This window comes from Furipterus horrens, unplaced genomic scaffold (genome assembly GCF_987537825.1).
Source record: "Furipterus horrens unplaced genomic scaffold, mFurHor1.1.pri manual_scaffold_6, whole genome shotgun sequence".
Classification (NCBI taxonomy): domain Eukaryota; kingdom Metazoa; phylum Chordata; class Mammalia; order Chiroptera; family Furipteridae; genus Furipterus; species Furipterus horrens.
Genome location: NW_028327176.1, coordinates 14,534,734 through 14,558,260, shown reverse-complemented (window position 1 = coordinate 14,558,260; position 23,527 = coordinate 14,534,734). Strand labels below are relative to the sequence as shown.

Genomic DNA, 23,527 nt, shown 5'->3' with positions numbered 1-23,527 from the left:
TTGGGCAACTCATTCCTTCCAGCTAATGTCTCATTTCTTGCTTCCAGAAATCTCCTGGCATAGCCCTAAATAGGTCTTGCTATGTCTGCCATTGAGAATGGCATAAGCCCGGGAATTGGTTGGACACCCCTGAACAATGGGGGAGGGGGTACTCGGCTTCTCTGACCCCACGTGTGGAACGGGAACAAAGATGCCATCAGCTGTGGGTAGCAGAGGACGGTGTCTAGGACAGTGTCCTGCACGCGTCAGTGACCGAGGAAACGGCTGCTGTTTTATCGGGGCTCCTGTCTGAACCCACACATGGTGCTGTTGTCATGCCAGGCACCCGGGAGTCCCTGGGGAGTGCTGGAACTCCCGTGACACAGACCCCAGGACCCCTGAACACAGAGGGCACTGCTTCAAGGACAGCTTGGCCGGCTTATCGGCCGCAGTGGCTGAGATGAACTCTGCAAACATTGGCCTGATCTCAGAGGAAAATGACTTTCCTTTTACTCGATAGATACAAGGCCAATAAAACACCAAATTTCCATCGAATGCTGCTGTGTAACCAGCCGGCGGATGTGGCAATCCATCTTTAGCCTCTCCTTATGCTGAAGCACTCACGGGTGCCGGCAACGAGTACTGAAGAAATTTCCAGATAAATAGCCAAGATGCAATTTGTTTTATGGCATTTTGGATTTAATGATGGAAATAATTTGATATTTTTTAGAGTGGATTTAGTGTGGGTGAAAGGCTGTGAGTTGTTATTGTAGAAAGCTGACATTTCTCCTGTATATGTGCGGTGCCGTCCAGGGCTGGGGGGTTGGGTGCGGTGCGGGGGGCGCTGCTGGAAGGAAACCCTGCTAACTGCTGTCTGGGGAGGGCCCGAGCCCCGGGTCAGGGGGCGGAAATGTGGGCTGTCAGCTGGGCAGAGCAGAGCCCAGAATACAGGGCCCAGAGATTTGCTGAGCTACATTGACTGAGGGCCCTCACCTCTCTGGACCTGTCTCCTCTTCTGTTAGTAAGGGGGCTGCCAGGCTGAACCAGTGGTGCCAGGAAGGCCATCCCCTCAGGCCATGCTCCCTTTCTCCCTCTCGGCAGGGCCTCTGGCCCTTGGGGATCTCCTCTTCCTGTGAACAGAATCCGCAGGTAGCTGGAGACTGCTGCTCTTGGGCTGGATGGTGGCCTTTGTGTAACTAGAGCCCAGGCTCATGCTCACGCCCTGCTGCCCCTACTAGGGTGTCTCCTTTAAACTGGATGAGTTGGGACAGGGGTGGGGATGGTTGATTTAGCTTCTTGCTAATCCAGTCTGCATCTCAAGAGACTGTCAGTAGTAGGGTGGAGTTGCTCACTTCTTCATAATATAGTTTTGTCACCTGAACCTTTTGAATTTCTTCCCACCTCCCTGGCTCCTCCTCCTCAGCCTCCTTGCTGTCTCATATTCTCTTCCTGGCCTGGTCCCCAGAGTTGAGCCCTTGATCTTCTCAATCCATACTGCTCCCTAGGCAACCTCATCCCGTCTCAATTTTGTGCTGGCTTCTCCCAAATTTGTATCTCCACTCTAGACCTCTCTCTTGAGTTCAAGTGGTTTATCTCCTATTGTCTACCAAAGCCCTTGGCCGGCTGGCTGCCAGACAGAACTCTAACACTCAGCACGTCTGACATTGAACTTGCCCTAAACCTGCTCCCTCCACAGCATTCCCCAACTCAGGTGATGGCAGCCCCCTCTTTCCAGCGGCTCAGGCACAGTTCTTAGAGCCATCCCAGATCTATCCTTTCTCTCAGTTCGTCATCTAATTGAGCAAGACATCCTTTTGGATTTTACATTTGAAATATGCCCAGAATGCAACCATTTTTCACCCCTTCTGCTGTTACCATCCTGGTCCACACCACCATCACCTCTTGCTGGGATTAATGCAATAGCCATTAAACTCACCGCCTGATTCTTCCCTTGGGCCCATGTGGTCTGTTCCTTACTTGGCAGCAGCAGTGGCCTTTAGACCCCCAAACTGCATCAGGTCACTTCTCACTATTCTGCTCAAAATTTTCCTATGGCTTAAACATGACCTTACAGGGGCCTGATCTGGTGCCCATTACCTCTGACCTCATTTCTAACCTACTCTCCCTCTTGCTCCCACCTCAGGGACTGGGACTCTCCTTGGCTGGACTCCCCAGATATTTTCCTGGCTCAGTCCCTCACCTCTTTCAGGACTCTGCTCAACTGTCCTATTTTCCAATAGGCTTTCCGTGACCACCTGTTTAAAACTGCAGCCTGTCCCACGCTCTGGCACACCTGACTTCCCTAACCCTCCGTCCGTATACTCCAACACTTTCACGTTGGGACACCCTGGCTAGCTTAGAAACAGACGAGTTAGTTATTGTCCCTTTGTCCCTCCACCCGCCTGGCATGAAAGTAAGTGAAGGTATTGAGAGCAAAGATATTTCTCTTGTTCATGGATATTTTCCAAGTTCCTGGAACCATGATGCGCATGTGGTACGTATCCAATAAATATTTGCTGAATACAGTTGAATGAGGTGGGTGCTGCCTGGGTGTGTGCTGGCCCCCTTACAATATTCGCATGGTGAGGCTCAGCATTTAGATGAGCGCTTTTGCTCCCTTGGGGACACTTGGAAATGTCAGGTGCAGTTTTGGCCATCACTCCTGGGGGCTGCTGCTGGTGTCTGGTGGGCAGAGGCCAAGAATACTGCTAAATTGTCTTGAGCGCACAGGACGGCCCACACCTCAAAAAGATTACCTGCTCCGAAATGCCAGTAGTGCTGATGTCAAGAAACCCTGAGTCATGCCGCCAGATGAGGCTGGGAGGGACTGGAGGAGCAGGGCCTGAGGGCTGTATAGGTGGGGCGGCCGGCAGCTGGAACTTGCTCCAGGTTCCGTGTGGCCACGTGCACAGGAAGGGCAACTCTGTACGGATGTGGGGCCGAACCAGCAAAGCTGCCAAACAGCTTAGTTCTTAGAGTCCACGTCCCCTTCTAGAGCTCCCTTTCTGGACACCATTTTTGGAAAATTCGAGATTGAGGTAGTACCTGTGAACAGTCTCTCTTTCTCCTTCTTTTCTCCTTCTTTTCTCCTTCTCCCAACATGGAAGACCAATTCCTTTCCCCACGCTCATGCTATGCCCGCTCCGACCAGCAGAGGGGGCTGCCCTCTGTCCCTGGCTGAGAACTGACTTCTGAACTCTCCCTACGCATCCAAGTTTGAGAGCAAGTGGGTTGATTAATGAAATGATAAAGTGCCGCAACCCAGAGGAACAAGCAGATTACAATTGAATTTTTTTAAAAAAGGACGCAGTCCTGTGAAAAGACATAACTGATTACAATCTAACCAAGTAAAACTTCCTTGCGAAAGTCAATGCAATCTTTCTGCTTAGATGGAAGAATTACATTAGTACTCAATAAATACCTGTGAAAATTACAGCGGCCTGCGATTTAACGACTTAATATATTATATCAGGTTGAAGAGTCCTGATTATAGTTGCTAAATAAAAGTTGGAGTCCAGACATTTCTCATTCACAAGGTTGTCCTTGCGAAACTTACTCCCGTTGCTTTAACCCCATATCATGGTAGGGGTGGGGGAGGCTGTGCTTTGCTTCAGCCCAGTGCATAGCTCTTAGAAGGCCTGAGTTTATTTTGTGGCATTGAATTGCTTTTTCAGTAGCCGGGTTCCCACAGCCGTCCTCCAAGGCTACCCCCTTGGGGGCCCCAGGTGGAAGCTGTGCTTTAGGTAAGGCTGGGGCTTGGCCCGAAGGGAGACATGCCCTGCAGGTGCTGAGTTCCTGCCAGGAGAGCCAGCCCTGCCAGTGGCTGGTCCCTCCTCAATCCTGGCAAGAAGCAGACAACTAGGTGCTGGGAATTTGCACGGCGGCTGGTTGATTAGCCTTCACTTCTCATTCTCCTGGTAATGTCAGATCATTACCAGCTTTCTCAGCTCCTGCTCTTGGAGCTCCCCATGTGTGACAGCAGGACACCTGTGTGTGTGTGTGTGTGTGTGTGTGTGTGTGTGTTGGAAATCAGAATGACAGGCTGTCTCTGGTGCTGCAGAGAAGGGCAGCTTGGCTTGTCCAGTGATTGGCTGTACGTGGATAAGAAAAAAAGGCCATAAAAACTGGGGTCCCAGCAAAAACGGGAGCCCAAGTCCCTATTCTGTGCCATGCTGTGAGTGACTTTGAACTAGTCCCTTCACCTCTGTGGTCTCCATTTTCTCATCTGGAAAATGGGAAAAGCGGATTACATGATCTTCCAGCTCTGATCTGTGCTTTGCATTTTTAAAAGTTTTAATCACACAAACAATATGTGATATATGAATGCATTCTTTTTTCTAACCATATCAGACATTACTGATAAAGCACCCTCAACTGCTGCCCCTCCCCAGAAACAACCGCTGTTATCTGTATCTTGCAGAACTTTTTCTATGCAATGATGGACACGGATGTGCCCAATAGCTGAACATGAAATGTTTAAGCTGGTATTTTTCTCCTTGTAATAATACGAAGACAATGGTGCCCTAGCAAGAAAGTCCAGGAAGTGGCTTCAACTTGTACTTCTGCTAAAAGGAACAACCATTTGCCCTTTCAAACACGAGTTGGTTCTTAATTCTCAGGGTCCCTTGTGAAACCTGCGCCTCAGCCTTGGCCCCTGTGGGGATGTGAAACCCCAGCAGCCAACACTGGCTTTCTCAGCACCCATGGTCCTGGGGAGGGAGAGTCGTTTGCTGGCCGGACCAGGGCGAGTCCTGCCATCATTGAACATGAGCTCCTGGAAGGAATTCTTTGGCGTTGGTACCCTCTGTGGGCCCCCCAGGGTCCTGGGTGAATGTGGAGGAGAAACCCCTGCCCTGGGCACTTACACTGGGGCAGGCGTCTTCCCCCTGATGCCCGACCAGGATATACAGTGTGTCGTCCTTCTCCAGGTTGAAGATGCCCAGCACCGACACTCCGTGGGACCGCATCATGGTGTTCCTCCCGCCTTTCCCGCCGGCGGCTCCATAGCCCGAGATGCTGCAATGGGACAAAGCACGTGGGCTTCTGCCGTGGATGAAGGCTGACTCCCTTCCCGCCAACCCGGCAGCTGCCAGGGGGCCTCGTGCACCCCCATATTCGTCCTGATGGTTCCCCCCTGCATCAGCCCCTGAGGTCAGCAAGGAAGGCCCCTCTCCCCACAGTCAGGAGAGGACAGTGGAGCCTAGAGAGGGTCAGTGAATTGCCTCACTGGCAGAGTGTGGCAGGGAAAGCACTGTAAGGGGTGCAAGAAAGAATGAGAGGGAAGGGAGGGGTTGGGGAAGAAAGAGAGGGAGGGAGGGGAGGGCAAGTCTGTATTAGCGGAGGGTGTTGAGGTGAGGGCATTCTCAGTACTGGGGTTTCCCCACTATGGATTTATCTCCCTGTCCAAAACGGATGAAAGGAATCGAGACATGCAGACTTAGAACTGTGGCTGGCACATAATAAGCATTCAAATGTATTATTATTATTGTTATTATTATTACTGATGGTGGAATTAGCAGGAACTGACTTTGTAGACAGTTTTAAAGTCTCTCCACGGGGGCCTAGACACACGAAGGTCCCACGTGGAATGACTGAGGAGAGCAGTGTTTACGAGCACAGACTATTCCCACCCCACCAGCAACTCCTTCTGGAACAATCTGTGTGCAGACAACCAACAACCAATCATGATAAAAATAAAAACAGTGTGGGGAGGTGGGATTATTTCCACTGCCTCTTAGGTTGCTGAGATAAAGTGAAGCGAGGATGGGGAAAAAAATAACTCCACCGGTGAACCAAGAGGGGCATGTCTTGAAGACAGCCAGCATACCAGCTACAAGTGCCTCCCCAGAGACCGGCTGCCAGGGAAGGGACTCGGAGGTTCTCATGTCCCCATGTATTAGTTGCAGGGAACTTTATGGAAAGCCTCCAGGAAGAGAGGCGAGGTGGTTCTGCTCATGGGCACATACAGTGGCTTCCCCTCCTATTATTCTAGGAAACTCCCCAGGTTCCAAGCGTGTGAGGCACTTCCTGGGGCTCCTGAAGGCGGAGCTCAGGCCCCGTTAGCAGGGCCAAGCCTGGAGGGCTGACGGATCGCCAGTGTGGCAGGCAAGGAACGGAGGTCTCCCTGGAACATGAAGGTGCCCGCCTCCCTGCCTGTGGCCGGCGCTGACCAGAGCTCTCCGAAAGCTGGTGTGGCAGAGGGTGTGTGCACCAGAACGCCTGAGATGGGCTCCAGACCGTCAGGGGCTTGCAGAGAAAGTGAGGAGATGGTCATAGTTATGAAAAGAGAACTCTCACCATCAGGGTGGCTATACTGGGGAGGCAGGGTGGAGGGGCCGAAGGACTCCGGGGTTCCACGATCCGAATGGGCCATTTCCTAGCTTCATGCCCTCTCAGAATCCCAACCTCTTCGCCAGTCAAGTAAGAGCCATATCTTATTTTCCGAACTTACGGGGTAGTGGGGGGTTCAAAATCAGAAGAAGACAATGGGGTGGAGGAAGAGAAAGTGGAAAATCTGCACAGAATCGGGGCCGTCAGGTACTCAGGACCCAGGAGGGAGACAGATGCCCGTGCCAGGCGTGGGATCTGGATTGGCTGTGGGGTGTGTGGGTGGAGGTTTGAGGTTGGCTTCACGGTGGAGATGATGGGCAGGTAGGGCTCTCAGACAAGCAGGAGAGGGGAGGAGTCAGGCTTGTGTGACCGGAAGTGAAGAGGCAGGAACGCCTGGGGTTTGTGTGACCGCAGCAGGTGGCTGCGGGGGCCAAGAGTGCACGGGGGCTATGAGACAGCAGAGCCCGGGAGGGGCCAGTGCCCAGGCAGGGAGGCATATGTGCCCCGCTCCCCCATAGCCATAAACAGTGGCTGTTAGTAATCTCACTTGACAGATGAGGAAACTGAGGTTCAGGGATGCAGTAACTCATCTGAGGCCACACAACTGGCAAAGCCTGGTCCACACCCCCACCTGTCCCCTCATAAGAGGCCATTTCCTTCCCAATGCGCTGCTGTGAGGCTTATCTGGGTGCCTGGCGAGGGTGGTCTGAGAAGCCAAGCCCTCGCTTTTGACCCACTAGAAAGAACGGAGAAGGTGATAAGGATAATTACGCGGGGGGAAAAGGGAGGCTTATTAGTGGAAGGCACTCGGAGAGTTATTTAGCTCAGACGAGGGAAGCTGGCACAGAGCAGGGGCTGGTGCTGCTGGTGGTGCGGGGTTCAGAGACCAGCTGTGCCGAGGACAGATGAGCACTGCGGATGGCCAGCCTCTGTCCTGGGGCTCTGTCACCATGCTCTGGAAAGTTGTGTCAACCTGAAAGCGTGGTTTGCTCAGAAAACTGCTGCCTGAGGCAGAGTCCTGGTCCTGCCCAGCTCTGCTTATGGCTGAGTGGTAAGCTGTAGCCTTCTCGTCATTTTCTGCATCATTTGCATAGTCATTTGCATCAATCTGCATTCATTATGAATTAATCTGAATCTTTCACGTGTTTAAATTTAGCCAAATTATTATCTTTTATGAGTTGTCTGTTCCTGACACCTTTCCCCGCTCCCTAAACCATCCTTCTTTTTTCTGCCACCTCCAACCAAGTCCAAATGACAGCCTCATCTGGGTCTTGCTTGACCTAGTTCTTGGCAATGAGATGGGACACAAAGAGCCGAGTTCTGCTCTGCTGGCTGTGTGACTTGGGGCAACTTGGTTAACCTCCCTGAGCCTCAACTTTCCCTTCCAAGGAGAAAAATGAGGACAAGGGCTCCTACCCTCAGGGGGATAAGCTGTGCATCTGGAAAGACCCCAAACTGATGCCAAGTCAGGGTGGCGCTTTGGGCTGGGGCCAGCGCCACAGATTCCAAAGTGGGCAGAGAGCTTGATGACCAGGAGCCAACAGCCAGATTTTACTTTCTTGCATGATGGCCTCAGTCCCACATTGTAAACCTGGATTATCGACTTGCTTAAAGTGATGGAGCACAGACAACTAACTGCCTGGACTAATTGCAGCAGTCTTGGGAAGTAGTGCCTCCCTCGCCAACCCTCTGAGGGCTGAAATCCCACCACTGAGCTGCACTCCTCTGGAAGTTTCTAGGTGCTGCTACAAGGCAGGTTTGAGCAGGATGTAAAAAGCATGGACTTGAATGCAGGCAGACCTGGATGCAAATTCAAGCTCAGTCACTCAGGGCCAAGGCTAAGGTGAGGCAAGAAAGGCGCTCCTCCCAGGTGCCAACCCAGCACTCAGGTGACCCCCGAGAGCCAGTGACTCCTTAAATTTTGTGTCCAAGGCACCTTGCTTACCTCTCCTGGCCCTGCTTCTGCCAGTGTTACTCACTAGCTGTGTGACCTTGCGTGGGTTATTTACCCTCTCTGAGCTCCATTTTCCTCATCTGTATACGGGAGATCTTAATAGCTACCTTGAAGGACTGCTGTGAGAATTAAATGAGATAATGCCTGTAAGGGACCTAATTCAGTGCCCGGAGGGTAGCCAGTGAGCAACAAACAGTAGCTTCTGTTGTGATGTATCAATACCCCTGTGGCTGAGCCTGTCCACGCCTCTCCAGGGAGTGACTTCTGGGAGGCAGAAGAGTGAATGAGCCCCCGATTTCTAGAGAGCAATAGGCAGAGCAGGGTGTGGCCAACGGGGTCTGGGGTCAAGGCTGCTCAGTGCCCCCCAGACCCCACCTCTGTGGAGCCAGTGGGACACAGGCCAGCCTTGGCACTTCTGAAGATCCCAGAGTAATCTTGGAAGCTTTTTCCCCATCCTTTCTTGTAAACAATTTATTTTTGATGGTTGACAAATGACAAATTAATTTACCTGCCACTCAAGTGGGGAATATGAGTTGCAGTCATTCCAATTTGCTCGAAATTACAAGATACTGTTCTCGACAAGCTGGTGTGTATTTATTTGTTTGTTTTTCCTACTCCAAGTCCATGGCCCCCGGTCAAAACGGATGTTTATTGGGTTTGCATTTTGTATTACCGACTGTGAGCTATTGTTACGTGCTGTTACTGAGTTGTGAATCTTTTTTAAATAAAGCATTAGCAGCAAATCAAAGTGGCTGCTTGCTGGATCCTGAATGACAGCACAGCTGGCGAGCGGCACAGTGGCTGCGTGGCCACCACACCTCGAGGGGGTGCTGGGCGTGTGGCGGAGGGGAAGGAGTGAGTGGACCCCACTTGGAGAAGCAAGAAGCACCTCGTGTTTCTCCCGCATCCCACACTGGGCTCTGCCCCTAATTCCCAGTGGGACCTTGGGCAAATCCCTTTCCCTCCTCTGAGCCTCAGTTTCCCTGAAATCTGGGTAGTAAGACCTGCCCTGCCTATCCTAGCCCACAGGGCGATTGCGAGCACACAGGTGACTTGTGAGTGTGTACAGGGCTAGGTCAGGAAATTCCTGTTTAGTTGGATTGTCCAGACAGGTCATTTGAGCCATCAGGAGACACCCCTGGGGTCAGCAGAGGCAGGGCCAGTTGTCAAGGCACTTGCTTCTTGCTGCCCAAGTTCTATTCTAGGCTGCACCCATGAGTAAGGCTGCACTTCTTCCTAGCAACCGGCCTGACCAGGGCAGCCCTAAGCACCTGGGAATGTCACAGCTGGGAGAGCTCTCAGCAATCCCTCCCTCTACAGACAGGCCACTGTAGAGAGGGGAAAACACACTTTCAAGGTCATATAATGCACGTGGCAGAAATTAGACTCCAACTCCATTCTGCCTGCAGCCCATCAATCTTTGCACGATCCTTCTCTCCTGACTTCTGCTGCTCTGCGCTCTTCATGGCGATGGCTAACTGCACAGTTACCCTGACACTTAAGCATGACTTACGACTCTCTTCTGTAATTGTCTAGGACTTGACTGGTATTGTGGACTCTTATTTAACTTTTCTGCCCTGGGGTCTTTCTGAAGACTGTGACGCTCCAGAGTTTCAGTCCTTTCTGTAAGTCTTGCAGCACCTATTCAGTGCCCTGCACACAGTAGGAGCACCACGGCTGTTTGTGGTCCCTGGGGCCAGGTGAGAAAATGAGCTTCAGTAGTGGAATGCGTCAGAAACAGCTGTGGCCAGGTCAGTGGGCGGGACTGCTGGCTCCAGCCGGGACCTGGGGCCTCTTGCACATGATGTCTGAGGAACAAGTGGACCATGGGAGAACTGCCATCAGGAGCTGCAGGCCATGCCTGACAACCATTTTTGTAGGCACGGTGTGTGTGTGTGTGTGTGTGTGTGTGTGTGTGTGAAGTGGGGGAGGACCAAGGCTGGGCTGGGTGCTAAGCCCTGGAGAGGTAGGAAGGAAGGAAGAAGGGAAGGAAGGAAGGTGAAGGTGGGCTGGAGGAAAAGAGGGGGGTGAAGGGGGGAGAAGTCAGGAAGAGTGAGAGATGGCCGGCCGACATCTACTGATGGGACTGCCTCTGCGTGGGAATGACACACACAGTCACCCTGGTCCCCCAGCAGTCCCGGAGCACGGCCCTGCGGGCACTGTCTCTGCTATATGGTCAGTCTGAGGATCTCGCCCACCCAGCACACGCCCCATGACCAGTGCCTTTGCTGTGAGCTGCTTCAGCCATGCTGTACTGTACCCAGAAATGTTCCTTAATCAGGTGCTCTTCTCGCCATTACCTTGATCAGGCTCCTTGAGACGGTATCGGCCGCTTGTTGTCTTGGCTTCCTCAGCTGCCCAAGACTGGCTGTCACCCTGGTGCTGCCTCTCCCTGAGTCCTCCAACTGTGTCGATTCTACCTCCCCCGCACTTCTTGGCCCTGCGCCCTCTCTCCATCCATATTTCCCCTGCCCTGGTGAAACACTGTCGAACTCCTGCCTGGGTGACCCGCAGCCTCCCATCTAACCGCTCTCCTGGCCTCTAGGCTTGTTTCTCTCACTGCCACCCCATGCTGTCACCAGAGGGAGCTAAAGGCATTTGCCAGGAGAGGTTCCAGCCCCAGGGCCTTGTTGCCTTAGCTGGCAGGCCCAACCTTGCCCCAGGCACTCCTTCCACCAGGAGGCCCTTCCCTCTTCTTTGTAGACAATTCTTACCACCTTCAAGACTTAACACGGGGTTCTCTCTCCTTGTGGAAGCCGCCCATGCACTCAGCCTCTTCCCTAGCCTCTGAGCTTTGTGCAAACCTCCACGGTGGTCCTGCCCACGGCACTCTGAAATGTTGCCTCCACCGCCGCCGTGGGCTGGGGCTCCTCTTGGGCAGGGGCATCTTGTTTGTCTCTGTATACTGTACTCAGTGCCAGGCACAGTGTCCTAACGGGTGTTTAGTGTGGTCCCCTGAGATCTGCAAAGCAGTTCTGCACACCAGCACAGAAGTTCTGGGAGGGGTCTGACTGTGTCACCTCTCCCGTTGTGACAGAGGAAGTGGCAGATCCAGGGGAAGGGCAGAAAAGTGCAGGTTGGGAAGGGATGGAACTTTGGGTGCTGCCCCTGGTTGCCACCCCCGTCCCGGTGTGGGCCTCTCCCTTTGTGCTGTGTGGTGGTGGCAAACCAGCGGAGGGTGGCAGGGAGAGGGGCCGGGCATAAATGATCAGTTAAGAGCGAGGCCGCTTTCACCCATCCCCGAGAAAGCCCCAGCAGCGGCCTCCCCGCTGTGTGCCGCAGGTGCCTGACAAGCGTCCCCTTCCCCCCCTTTGGCCAGGCAGAGGAGTCAGCTGCAGTGGTAAGCCCGCCAGGGCTCCGGCAGCAGGCTGACAGCACTAGCTGAGCGCCCACACCCCCAGGATAGATGGATTCCACAGCAATGCTTCCAGTCCTTGGTTTCCAAGAACCTTCTTCTCCTGTCCTCTGATGTGTCCTGTGTTTATTTTGCCAGATGAGCTGCACTTACTAAATACAAATTAGTTAATAGGAAAAAAACTGTCTTCCAGAAAAAGGGCTCTTGACTTCTCAGCATGGATAGTCTGACTCGGGGACATTTTGATGTGGTCCAAAATGCAAATCATTAAACTTTTGCTTCTTTGAGTACTAAGTAACATGGACAATAGACATTAACATCCAAGCCCAGAGCCTTATCCAGGGTCAAGGATGAAGGTCAGAAATAGTAGACCCTCCCTGTCACGTGGGTTCCACATATGCAAATTCAACCAACTGCAGATCAACAGTATTTGAAAAAAATGTTACCTTGTTGGTGGTGTGTGCTACTCATATGGAGTTAGGCCTACGAATGGCTGCATCTGTACTGAACATGTACAGACATTGTTTTCTTGTCATTATTCCCCAAACAATACAGTATAACAACTATTTGCAAGCATTTTCATTATAGTAGGTATTGTAAGTAATCTAGAGATGATTTAAATTTTACAGGAGGGTGTTGTGTAGTTTATATGCAAACACTGTGGCATTTCATGTAAGGGACTTGAGCGTCCTCAGATTCGGGTATCCCAAGGGATACCAGGGTCCGCAGTTCTCCTGGGACCCTGAAGGATGTCTGTATCTGTTACAGCCTTTTACTGGTTAGAAACAGATTCAACAATAACCCAAACCCAGTGCTTTTGGGTTTTGATTCTTCCATTTTGATGTGGTACTCTCTCAGGCCAGTTCAAAGTGTCCCCTTTAGCAATCTGGACACTTCACAGTGTCCTGCTTCAGCAGAAACGCGGCTCCTTGTGTACGTTTCCGATGAGCACCCACCAGGCGATGCTGGCAGCTGGGAGCTAGGCTCAGTGTTCCAGAGAAAGAAGTGGAAACAGTGCTCTGATTCTGGCTTCTGTCAACACAGTATGGTGATACTGTGGCAATTCATGCAGACCAGAAACCCGGCTAGACTTAGATATAGCACTAGTTAACAACAAATGGGAAAACGAATTAGTTATTACTTAATAGCGCAGTTTGTCTGGCAGGCAAACTCTTTCAAAATGTGGAGTGCCTCTGAGGAAGTCAGAAAAAAGTTCTCGGAAGCACAGACATCGGAAACTACTGTCTGAGGGCCCCCTCAGTTCCTGGCTCTGCTGCCTCTGACCATGCAGCCTCGGATCTGTTGCAAAGCTCAAGGGAATGTCAATAATAACACAACCTCACTACTGAAAGGAGAAGAAATACCCTGTGGATTCTCAACATATAATCACCCTCTTCTCTCCAGGAGTCCTTTCCTCCTGCTCTGGGACCGGGATGACCCATGGAAATTCAGCCGGGCGGGAAGGGGAGGCCTGGCCAGCCCGGGGTGGTGGGGTCGGTGGTGGCTGAGTGTCTTTGGCCCTTTGCTGGGAAGGTGCGGGACTTAGAGCAGCTAATCTGATTGCAGCCAAACCTTGTAATTGCATTCCTGCCCAGAATGTCACTTAAAAAGCACTTAGGGATCTCCCTGAAAGGCTTTTACCCTGAGGTCCCAGGGGTGGGGCCGCCACAGAAAACAAGGCAACCTGAGAAGTCTCCTTTCTTCCCAGGGGGTGGAGGATGTGCCCGGGATTGGCGGCTGCAGGAGAGGAGGGAGCGCCTACTTCCTGCTGCCTTCTGTCTCTGGGGGACATTCGCTCAACGAGGACACAATAGTGATGTCTCCTGTGTAAACAGCCTGGCTGTGCGGTGGAAGGAGCCACAGTGAAACTGTGCCTTGACATTCTGGGGCACAGGTTTCTGGACTGGGGGGGACTCCCGACTCTCAGAGCCTCAAGTTTCTTCACTTGTAGAAGGAGGACTGCAGCACTGCCCTTGCCCACGTCACGGAGCCATGTGAGGACCACCGTCAGGGGTCTGACCTAACTCTGCGGTTCTCAGGGGCTGCATCGGCATCACCGGCATCACCTGGGAACTTGTTAGAAATTCTTATGCTCGGACCCCACGCCAAACCTACAAAATCCAATGCTCCAAGAGTGGGCGCAGCAATCTGTCTTTTAACCAGCCTTGCCGTCATTCCGATGCCCACTCCCTGATGAGGACCCCTGGTCTAAGCTCTACCATTAGCTTTGCCTAGTGCCACGGCCTCAAAGTGCCCCAGGGGAGTCAGGCCCCCTCAGCCCGGTGTTGCTCCAGTGGAACACTCGGGGCTCGGGGCAGGGCACGAGACGAGAGCTTGAGAACAGTTGCTGGAGGACAGTGCAGTCCCAGGAAAGGAGGCCAAGGATAAGAACACCGCCTTTCACGTGCATCACACTTCTGTTTTCCAAACATTTTTACAGGCATTGCCTCACTGGAACAGCAATATTCAAGGAATAGCCCATTACAATGATAATTATTAATAATAAAATAAAGAATGTTCTAAAGCTGGCTCACGCGTGTGTACCATCTCCACAGATAGTCAGCAGGCTCCTTGAGGATCAGGACGCATCTTCCTTTGCTGCTATATTCCATTATCTCAAATCTCCCTGGTCCTTACACCCTGCCATGGGCCAGAGGCTGTGGCCTCTGAAGCTTGGTGTGCCACCCAGGTACCTCGGGGACATGTATCCATAGGCAGGACCCCAGTCCTCTTCAGAAGGGCGAATCTGCCCCTCGGCTTCCCCGGCCCCATACGCACCTGTAGGTGTTGGTGGCCGGCACCTTCCAGGTCTGGATGCCCTTCAGCGGGCCCTCGCTCCCCACCACCACGCTCAGGTTGGTATTCCGGTAGGCGTTGTTGCACTGGGCCTGCGTGGGGCCGTGGGGCCCGCTGGCCCCGCACGTGGTGAACAGCCAGTGAACTGCAGCACAAGAGGAAAAGCAATCACTCACTTGGCCTGAACCTCCCCGCTCTACAGGTCTCCCCGGGCTGCCTCTGCGCTGTCTGCTCCCTGACCCTAACATTCCAAGCTGGCCCCAAGATCACGGCAAGAGACGCTGCTCAGTCACTCAACCTGGAAACTGCTCCTGAGGATCAGCTCTGTGCCAGGTCCTGCGTCAGATGAGAGATGGGTCAGGTGAGAGGCACAGGTGCAGCAGACTTGGACCCTGGCATTGAGAAGCCCATGGCCTACTAAGGGAGACCAAGAAGGATGCCACCAGCTACAATACAGGGCGATTAAAAAAATACGGTGTGAACTCGGGGAGGGAGAGAAGGTCCATTTCAGGTGAGACAGGCACGGGCAATGGCTGGGCCCCTTCCTTTCCTGGTTTCTCATCAAGGCCAGCACAGTGCTGGGCAAACAACCGCATTGTGCTCTTGTGACTGTGTCTAACCTGTGGCCAGGGATTTGGCGCCTTCACATAGGATCCTCATAGCTTGGAGAAGATCAGAAGAGTAAAGTAGACACAGAGTCAGCTCCATGACTCCTTATTGGCCCAGGGATCCAGGGCAGTGGTGGGATTAGGAAGACTTGCATTCCCCACCGCACCTTGGCTAGGGTTTTTATCTAACCGTCAGGTCTCAGCAGGGCTTGGCCTCCTTATTCATAGCCATCTGGGTTAAGAAATGCAATGAAAGCGGCTTCCAGGCTTTCGATGAAACAGTGTAAAAAACGAAGTTGATTGCATTGTCTTTGGTGCATCCCCTCCTTTTCCAAGCCCACCACTGCCTACCGGTCTGTCCTCACCTGGAGCACCCCATGTCCTCAGATGACCATCTGGGGGTGCCTCCGGAACACTTATAACACCCCACCCCTCCACTGCCACTGGGCCATTTCCTTTCAAACTTTCCACCTTTGAGTCAGTCTGTATCTTGGGGAGTTGTCAAATATCATGTTGGCTGGAATGCAAACACTTTTTATAACCTATAAAAACTAAAAAAACTGTATTCTTGATAAATGGCTTTATCTCAAATACAAAAATCTCATTATAAGATTGAAGAAATTACTTCCCTTTAATGAGATTAACTAAAATTCTACCTATAGAAAATTGTGGAAAGACTAATTTGGGCACATATAGCTTTGTTTAGTAACACCTTAGAGTGAAAAATTCTTGAAAACTTTCAAGTAATTTAATGATGCAAAAAATGAAAGGTTAATTTGGGCAACTAATTATAAGCGATCAGATTGAGATTACTCTGGGTAATCTTGACAGTCTGAAAACCGGGCCAGCTGTGGTGGGCTTTTGTGACTCCGCCCTGGCCCCCAGGGCAGGAGGCCGAAGTTCTAACTGGGGCTCTGCACTTACAGCTACTAGACACTGAGTGCTCCACGCTTTTCTTGGCTTCATTTTTTCCAGAAGATGTTGATTTCTATTTGGTTTCTAAAGGTTGTTTCAAGGGCAAGAAGGTGATGAGTCCATTCATCTTTGGTATGCATGGCTGAATGCTAGTTTTCTGATCCATTTGTATTGTAAAGGGGTAACCTGTTCATTCAAAGTTCTAACTCTTTACTGAAGGCATTTACCAGAAGTGCTCTCTTGCCCAAATCCTAGCAGTGAGCTATGCAGGAGGTGGGGTGGCTGGGTGGGTGAAATAGAAAGGACACAGGTTTTGAAATCAGCAAGAACACCTGGGTTTGGGAGTAGCCTCATCACTTACTGATTGTGGGCCCTGGATTGGCTTTACGATTAAAGGAAACAAGGGGTGTGAAAGGTCATTGTAAAGTTCAAAACTCTAAAAATGTGAGCTGGGTCGATGACTCCTACCTACACCCAAGGCTGGTGCTATTGCCAACAACAGAAAAGTGTGGCCAGAGCAGTGTCTGGGAATATGGATGGATCCCTTGTCAGCTGCACCTAGGAATTTATAAACCTAGTGAGCTGGGGATGGGGATGGGGCAAGAGAAAACGAAGAGCTCAGAAAAGGAGTTGGAAAATCTACTCGCCCCATGATCTCTAGCTCCTTGAAGACTATTCTGCAGGCCCAGTCTGTGCCGACAGTAAGCAGCCCAGGTGGAGCACTCAGTGAAGTAGAAAGAGAGGCATAGGCTTTGGATCCAGATGGGCCAAGTTTTCTCATCTTAGATTTTGCTCAGGAGGAACTGCAGGGTAAGTTGTGTAGGTTCTCTGAGACTCAGTTTCCTAATATGAACAAATGGAGGTAACAATGCCTATTACTTAGACTTCTTGTTGGTGTTATAGGATGACCTAAGCAAAGTGCTTCATTTGGCATCAAAGAGGATCAAATGGCCCCCAAGGAGGAGCTTGAATTGGGGGCTGGAGAGGGAGGAAGGCTGGCTTGCTCTTCTCCTCTTACTTTAAAAACAAAACCAAAAAACTATTGTGTTAAAATTAACTTATGAAAGAAAAAAAAAGTCTTTATGTTGCTCTTACTTATTGTATAAAGAACCCACAGACATTAAAATACTGATTGGTTATAGACATTTGAGTAAAGAAAAAATCCATTAAGCACTGGGTTTCATTTTAAGTACATTGCAGAGCCCTCCAAGAAGAAACAAATCTATTAGTGACATACAGCACAATGCTAAAGAACAAACAAACAAACAAACAAAAAAAACATAGGCTAGACAGTGATTGTACTGGTTCTATTATTGTTGCTAAGCCATCTCATCTGCTCAGCTGAACGCAAAGAAGGTGCTATCTAAAGAAAAATGAGTTCTCAACTATCGCTGTTAATCACAATATTAAGGATCGGCCCCATGTTGAAGGCCAAGGTGGCTGCACCACAGAAGAGCACTAAGTGGCTCATGTGGATCTTTTGTATCATTTTGAGTCTGATCCTTGGAACTGAAATATACCCTACCTGTTGACTGAGTTGAACTTCATGGGACCTGCATATGGCATCATTTTGATGGCCATTATAGACCCCATTAAATTAAGTCGTGATCAAAATCCAAGTAAATATCATCATTCATCATCCATAATGTATAAAACACTATTCCTTATTGTAGATTAGAAAAAGTAACCTTTTTTGAATACGTAATGAAAATTAATAAATTGTTCTCTTTATTAGGGTGAAATGAAAATAATATGCATATTGTAGCCATTGTGAGGTTAAAACATTTCTACCATCTGTCTCAACTCTATAAACAAGGGAGCAGGGCCCTCTTCTACATATATGATCAATGCCTGATTATTGCTTTTTCTTTCTGATGTTAGCAGTTGTTGAAGCTTAATGCCTAGGTACATTTATATATTGGCAGTTGCAAAATAATGATACTCAAATTATATCTGTTTTTCCTATTTATTAGTTGGAATACATTTATAAAGAGCTGCTTCCTCTCATTTACTTTTGGTTACCCATATAAGAGCTCAATTCTTTCTCTTTATTTACAGTTTTCAGGATGATAAATTGTTTTTCTATCATCCTTTAAAGTTAGCCAATTTGTTGTTTGTATATGATATGAATTCTTGAATTTAAATACATTTTTGGGTTCTAATTAATCACATTTTTGTTCAGTGGTAAGCCTCCTGAATTCTTTTGCTTCCTTGCTATCTGGTATGACAAATGTGTATTCCCTAGGCCTGGATTCAGCTATTTTCTCCAAAACATTTGTTTCTTTGGGAAAAGGAATTTTGATTACACTATCTGAGAGCTATAGACCCTTACAGCTACTGGGCTGCTGATTGCTTTTAGGCTTCTTCAGTGGACAGAGCTAGGAAATATATGACAAAATACCTCATGAACTCCCATTGATAATTCCAACTCATATTCAGGATTAGAGAGTTTTAACTTTTTATTTTTTATTCTTATCATTTTTTATTGTTGTCCTGTTATAGTTGTCCCAATTTTTTCCCCATTTGCTCTCCTCAGCCCATCCCACTCCTTGCTCCCATAGTCAATTCCCACACTGTTGTCCCTGTCTGTGGGTCATTCATACATGTTCTCTGACTAGTCCCTTCCCTGTCTTTCCACCATTATTACCCCCCACCCCCTCTGGTCACTGTCAGTCTGTTCTATGTTTTCATTTCCTGTGGTTCTATTTTGTTCATTAGATTCCTCTTATAGGTGAGATCATATGGTATTAGTCTTTCACTGATTGGCTTATTTCACTTAGCATATCATTCTCCAGTTCCACCCATCCTGTCGCAAAAGGTAGGAGTTCTTTCTTTCTGCAGCATAGTGTTCCATTATGTAAACGCACCACAGTTTTTTGATCCACTCATTTACTGATGGGCGCTAGGGCTTTTTCCAGCACTTGGCTATTGCACATCAGGGTGCATAAGTTCTTTTGAATTGGTGATTGGGATTCTTAGAGTATATTCTCAGTAGTGGAGTCATTGTGTCAAAAGACAATTTTATTTTTAGTTTTTGAGGAAGTTCCATACTGTTTTCCAGTGTCCGCACCAGTCTACATTCCTACCAACAGTGCATGAGTGTTCCCTTTTCTCCACATCCTCACCAGCACTTGTTTGTTGATTTTTTAATGATGGTCATTCTGACAGGTGTGAGGTGATATCTCATTGTGGTTTTAATTTGCATCTCTCTGATGGTTAGTGATATTGAGCATCCTTTCATATGCCTATGGGCCCTCAGTATGTCCTCCTTGGAGAAGTGTCTATTCAGGTCCTTTGCCCATTTTCTAACTGGGTTATTTGTCTTCCTGCTGTTGAGTCATATGAGTTCTTTATATATTTTGTAGGTCAAGTCCTTGTCTGATGTACCATTGACAAATATGTTCTCCCATATGGTCAGTTCCCTTTTCATTTTGATGAGTGTTTCTTTAGCCATGCAGAAGCTTTTTAGTTTGATGTAGTCCCATTTGTTTATTTCCCTTACCCAGGAGATATATTGGCTAAAATATTGCTGCGTGAGGTATATGAAATTTTCCTGCCTATGTTTCCCTGTAGGATTTTTATGGTGTCATGACTTATATTTAAGTCTTTTATCAATTTTGAGTTTATTCTGGCATATGGTGTAAGTTGTTGGTTTAGTTTCATTTTTTTGCATGTATCAGTCCAGTTCTCCCAACACCATTTATTGAAAAGGCTATTTTTGCTCCATTGTATGCTCCTGCCCCTTTATTTATGTATTTATTTATTTATAATAATTTATTTATTTATTTGTTTGTTTATTTACTTTTTATTTTTAGAGAGAAGGGAAAGGAGAAAGAGAGGGAGAGAAACATCACTGTGTGGTTGCCTCTCACTCGCGCCCCCAATTGGGGACCTGACCTGCAACCTAGTCATGTGCCCTGACTGGGAATTGAACCAGCTACACTTGGCTCGCAGCCAATGCTCAATCCACTGAGCCATAGCAGCCAGGGCTTTATCAAATATTAATTGACCATAGAGACATGGGTTTATTTCTGGGCTCTCTATTCACATTGATCTGTGTCTGTTCTTAGGCCAGTACCAGAATGTTTTGATTATAGTAGCCTTGTAGTATAGTTTGATATCAGGTATTGTGTCCCTCCTACTTTGTTCTTTCTCAAGATTGTTGAGGCTATTCAGGGTCCTTTTTGGTCCCATACAAGTTTTTAGAATATTTTAATAGGAATTGTGTTGAATCTATAGATTACTTTGGGAAGTATGGACATTTTAATGATGTTAATTCTTCCAATCCATGAACATGGTATATGCCTCCATTTATTTGTATCTTCCTTAATGTCTTTCTTCAGTGTTTTATAGTTTCCCAAGTATAGGTCTTTTACCTCCTTGGTTAAATTTATTCCTACATACTTTATTTTTCTTGTTGCTATAGTAAATGGGTTTTTTTTCCTAGTTTCTCTTCCTGATATTTCATTGTTGGTGTACAAAAATAGCATCAATTTCTGAATATTGACTTTGTATCCCACTATTTTGCCAAATTCACTTATTAGGTTGAGTAGTTTTTTGGTGGAGACTAGGGTTTTCTATGTATACTATCACATTATCTGTGTATAATGTCAGTTTTACTTCCTCCTTTCCAATTTGATTTGCCTTTTATTTCTTTTTTCTTGTCTGATCGCTGTGGCTAGAACTTCCAGTACTATATTGAATTAAGAGTAGTAAAAGCAGACACCCTTGTCTTTTTCCTGATTTTAAGGGGAAGGCTTTTAGTATTTGCCCCTTGAGTATAATATTGGCTGTAGGTTTCTCATATATGGCCTTTATTATGTTGAAGTACGCTCCCTCTATTCACACTTTGCAGAGTGTTTTTATCATAAATGGTTGCTGGGTTTTATCAAATGCTTTTTCAGCATCTATTGATATGAACATGTGGTTTTTGTCCTCCATTTTGTTTATGTGTGGTATATTATGTTTATTGATTTGTGACTATTGTACCATCCTTGTATCCCTGGGATAAATTTACTTAATCATGGTGTATGATCTCTTTAATATATTGCTGAATATGGATAGCCAATATTTTGTTGAGGATTTTAGCATCTATGTTCATTAGAGATATTGGCCTGTAGTTTCCTGTCTTTGTTGTACTTTTACCTGGTCTAGGAATTAGGATGATAATGGCCTCATAAAAAGAGTTAGGGAGTCTTTCCTCTTCTTGAATTTTTTGGAATAGTTTCAGAAGGACAGGAGTTAGTTCTTCCTTAAATGTTTGGTAAAATCCACTTGTGAAGCCATCAGGTCCAGGGATTTTGTGTGCTGGGAGTATTTTGATTACTGCTTTAATTTCACTAGTTGTTATTGGTCTATTCAGGCTTTCTTCTTCTTCTGGATTCAGTTTTGGAAGATGGTATGTTTCTAGAAATTTGTCCATTTCATCCAGGTTGTCCAATTTCTTGGCATATAATTGTTCATAGTAATTTCTTACAATCCTTTGTATTTCTGTGGTATTGGTTGTAACTTCACCTCTTTCATTTCTGATTTTATTTATTTCGGTCCTCTCTTTTCTTCTTGATGAATTTGGTTAAAGGTTTGTCAATTTTGTTTATCTTTTCAAAGAACCAGATCCTGGATTTATTGATCCTTTGAATTGTTTTTTCAGTCTCTCTGTCATTTAATCCTGCTCCGATCTTGATTATTTCCTTCCTTCTACTTGCTCTGGGTTTTGTTTGTTGTTGTTCCCTTAGTTCTTTTAGCTGTAGGATTAGGTTGTTTATTAAAGATTCTTCTATCCTTTTTAGGTAGGCCTGTATTGCTATGAACTTCCCTCTCAGGACTGCCTTCACTGTGTCCCATAGGCTTTGGGTTGTTGTGTGTTCATTTTCATTTGTTTTCAGAAACTTTTTTTTTTTAATATGCTTTATTGATTATGCTGTTACTGTTGTCCCAATTTCTTTTCCCTTTGTTCCTCTCCACCCAATGATCCCCCCCAACCCTCCAGTTGTCCCCCCACATTAGTCCATGCCCATTGGTTGTGCATATAGTTCTTCTCAACATCTTCCTGTCTACTCCACTTTCTCCTACTATGCTTCTTAATTCCTGTACTATCTCCCTCCCTTCCTCCCCTTCCCCCTCCCAGCTGACCTCCCCCCAATATGTTCTCTATACCTATAATTCTTTTTTCCACTCTCGTTGCCTACTTAGTTTGGCTTTGTTTTGATTCTCTAGCTTCTGTTGTTGGTTGTTGTGATACAGTTTTCATTTTAATGTTCATGGTTTTGATCCTCTTTCTCCTAAACAAGTCCCTTTAACATTCATATAACAGTAGTTTGGATCTGAAGGACGCCTTCAGTTTTACTTTGTCCTGGAAGCACTTTCTCTTACCTTCTATTTTGAATGACAGCTTTGCTGGATAGAGTAATTGTGGTTGTAAGTTTTTGCTTTTCATTCCTTTGAATATTTCTTGCTAGTCCCTTCTTGCCTGCAGAGTTTCTTTTGAGAAATCAGCTAAGAGTCTTATTGGGACCCATTTGTACATAATTCTCTTCTTCTCTCTTACTGCTTTTAAGATTCTCTCTTTATCCTTAATTTGTGACATTTTGATTATAATGTGTCTTGGAGTGGTTCTCCTTGGGTCCAGTTTTTTTGGAACTCTCTGAGCTTCCTGGACCTGTAAGTCTATTTCCTTCCCCAAGTTAGGGAAGTTCTGCTTCATTATTTTTTCACATAATTTCAATTCCTAGTTCTTCTTCTTCACCTTCTGGCAACCCTATGATTCGAATGTTGGCCTGCTTATAGCTGTCCCATAGGTTTCTGAGCCTCTCCTCCTTTTCCTCACTTTTCATTTCCTCTTTCTGCACTGGTTGACTATTTGTTCCTTCCCTATGTTCCGACTTGTTGATTTGATCCCTGGTTTTCTTTCCCTCACCACTTGTTTCGTATGTCTTTTCGTTCATTTCAGCAGAACTAACCTTCATTCCTTCCCTGTCTTGTTTAAGATCTGCTATCAGGTCTGTAAGCATTCTTATAACCAAAGCTCTGAACTGAGCCTCAGAAAGATTTCCTATCTGATGAGCTGTTAGATTGGATATTTGCTGGCTGGTCAGCTGCGTCACCGGGATCTCTATGATGATCTCTGCCAACCTGACCATTTTGTGTTTACCTTTGCTTCCTGGGCGGGGCTGTCACAACTCCTATGCTATAGGGGGCAGAGCCCCATGCACCTGTCACTACCGAGCGACCCTTCTCACCACGCTGTGGCGTTTTGTGTGGGGGCGGGAGTCCAAGATGGATTCTTGATGTTTACTCTTCGCTGAGAGACTGGGAGCTTCTTCCTCCGTCCCCACCCCCTCCAGGCCTCACAGTCCAAGGCAATGGAGGTGCCTTCCCCGGTGTTGGGATCGTAAGCTGACGGGTCTGGTCTGCAGCCGGGGGTGCTCCCCAGCTGTTTCTTGCCTCTTTTTAAATACGGGTGTCTGTGCTTACCGCCGTCCCGCTGCCATCGCTGCAGCTGCCACTTCCAGCACAGCTTGACCTCTCTGCCCCAGCTTTGCCCTTCCTGCTGGTCTGGACGAGCACCAACCACTTCTTTATAACTTCATA

General features: G+C 47.9%; 1 protein-coding gene and 1 long non-coding RNA gene across 2 annotated transcripts in view; one reads left to right on the top strand and one right to left on the bottom strand.

Annotated features, from left to right (window-relative positions):
• ALK (ALK receptor tyrosine kinase) overlaps positions 1-23,527 on the bottom strand; it is a 641,155-nt gene that overhangs the window by 30,081 nt on the left and 587,547 nt on the right. The window contains exons 12-13 of the mRNA XM_090280984.1: positions 14,397-14,559; positions 4,845-4,995 (exon numbers count right to left, since the gene is read on the bottom strand). Coding sequence (XP_090137110.1) covers positions 4,845-4,995; positions 14,397-14,559 — 314 coding nt within the window. The remainder of the gene's footprint in view (positions 1-4,844; positions 4,996-14,396; positions 14,560-23,527) is intronic.
• Positions 1-23,527, top strand: part of LOC150005695 (uncharacterized) — a 109,938-nt gene that overhangs the window by 33,260 nt on the left and 53,151 nt on the right. The window lies entirely within an intron of this gene.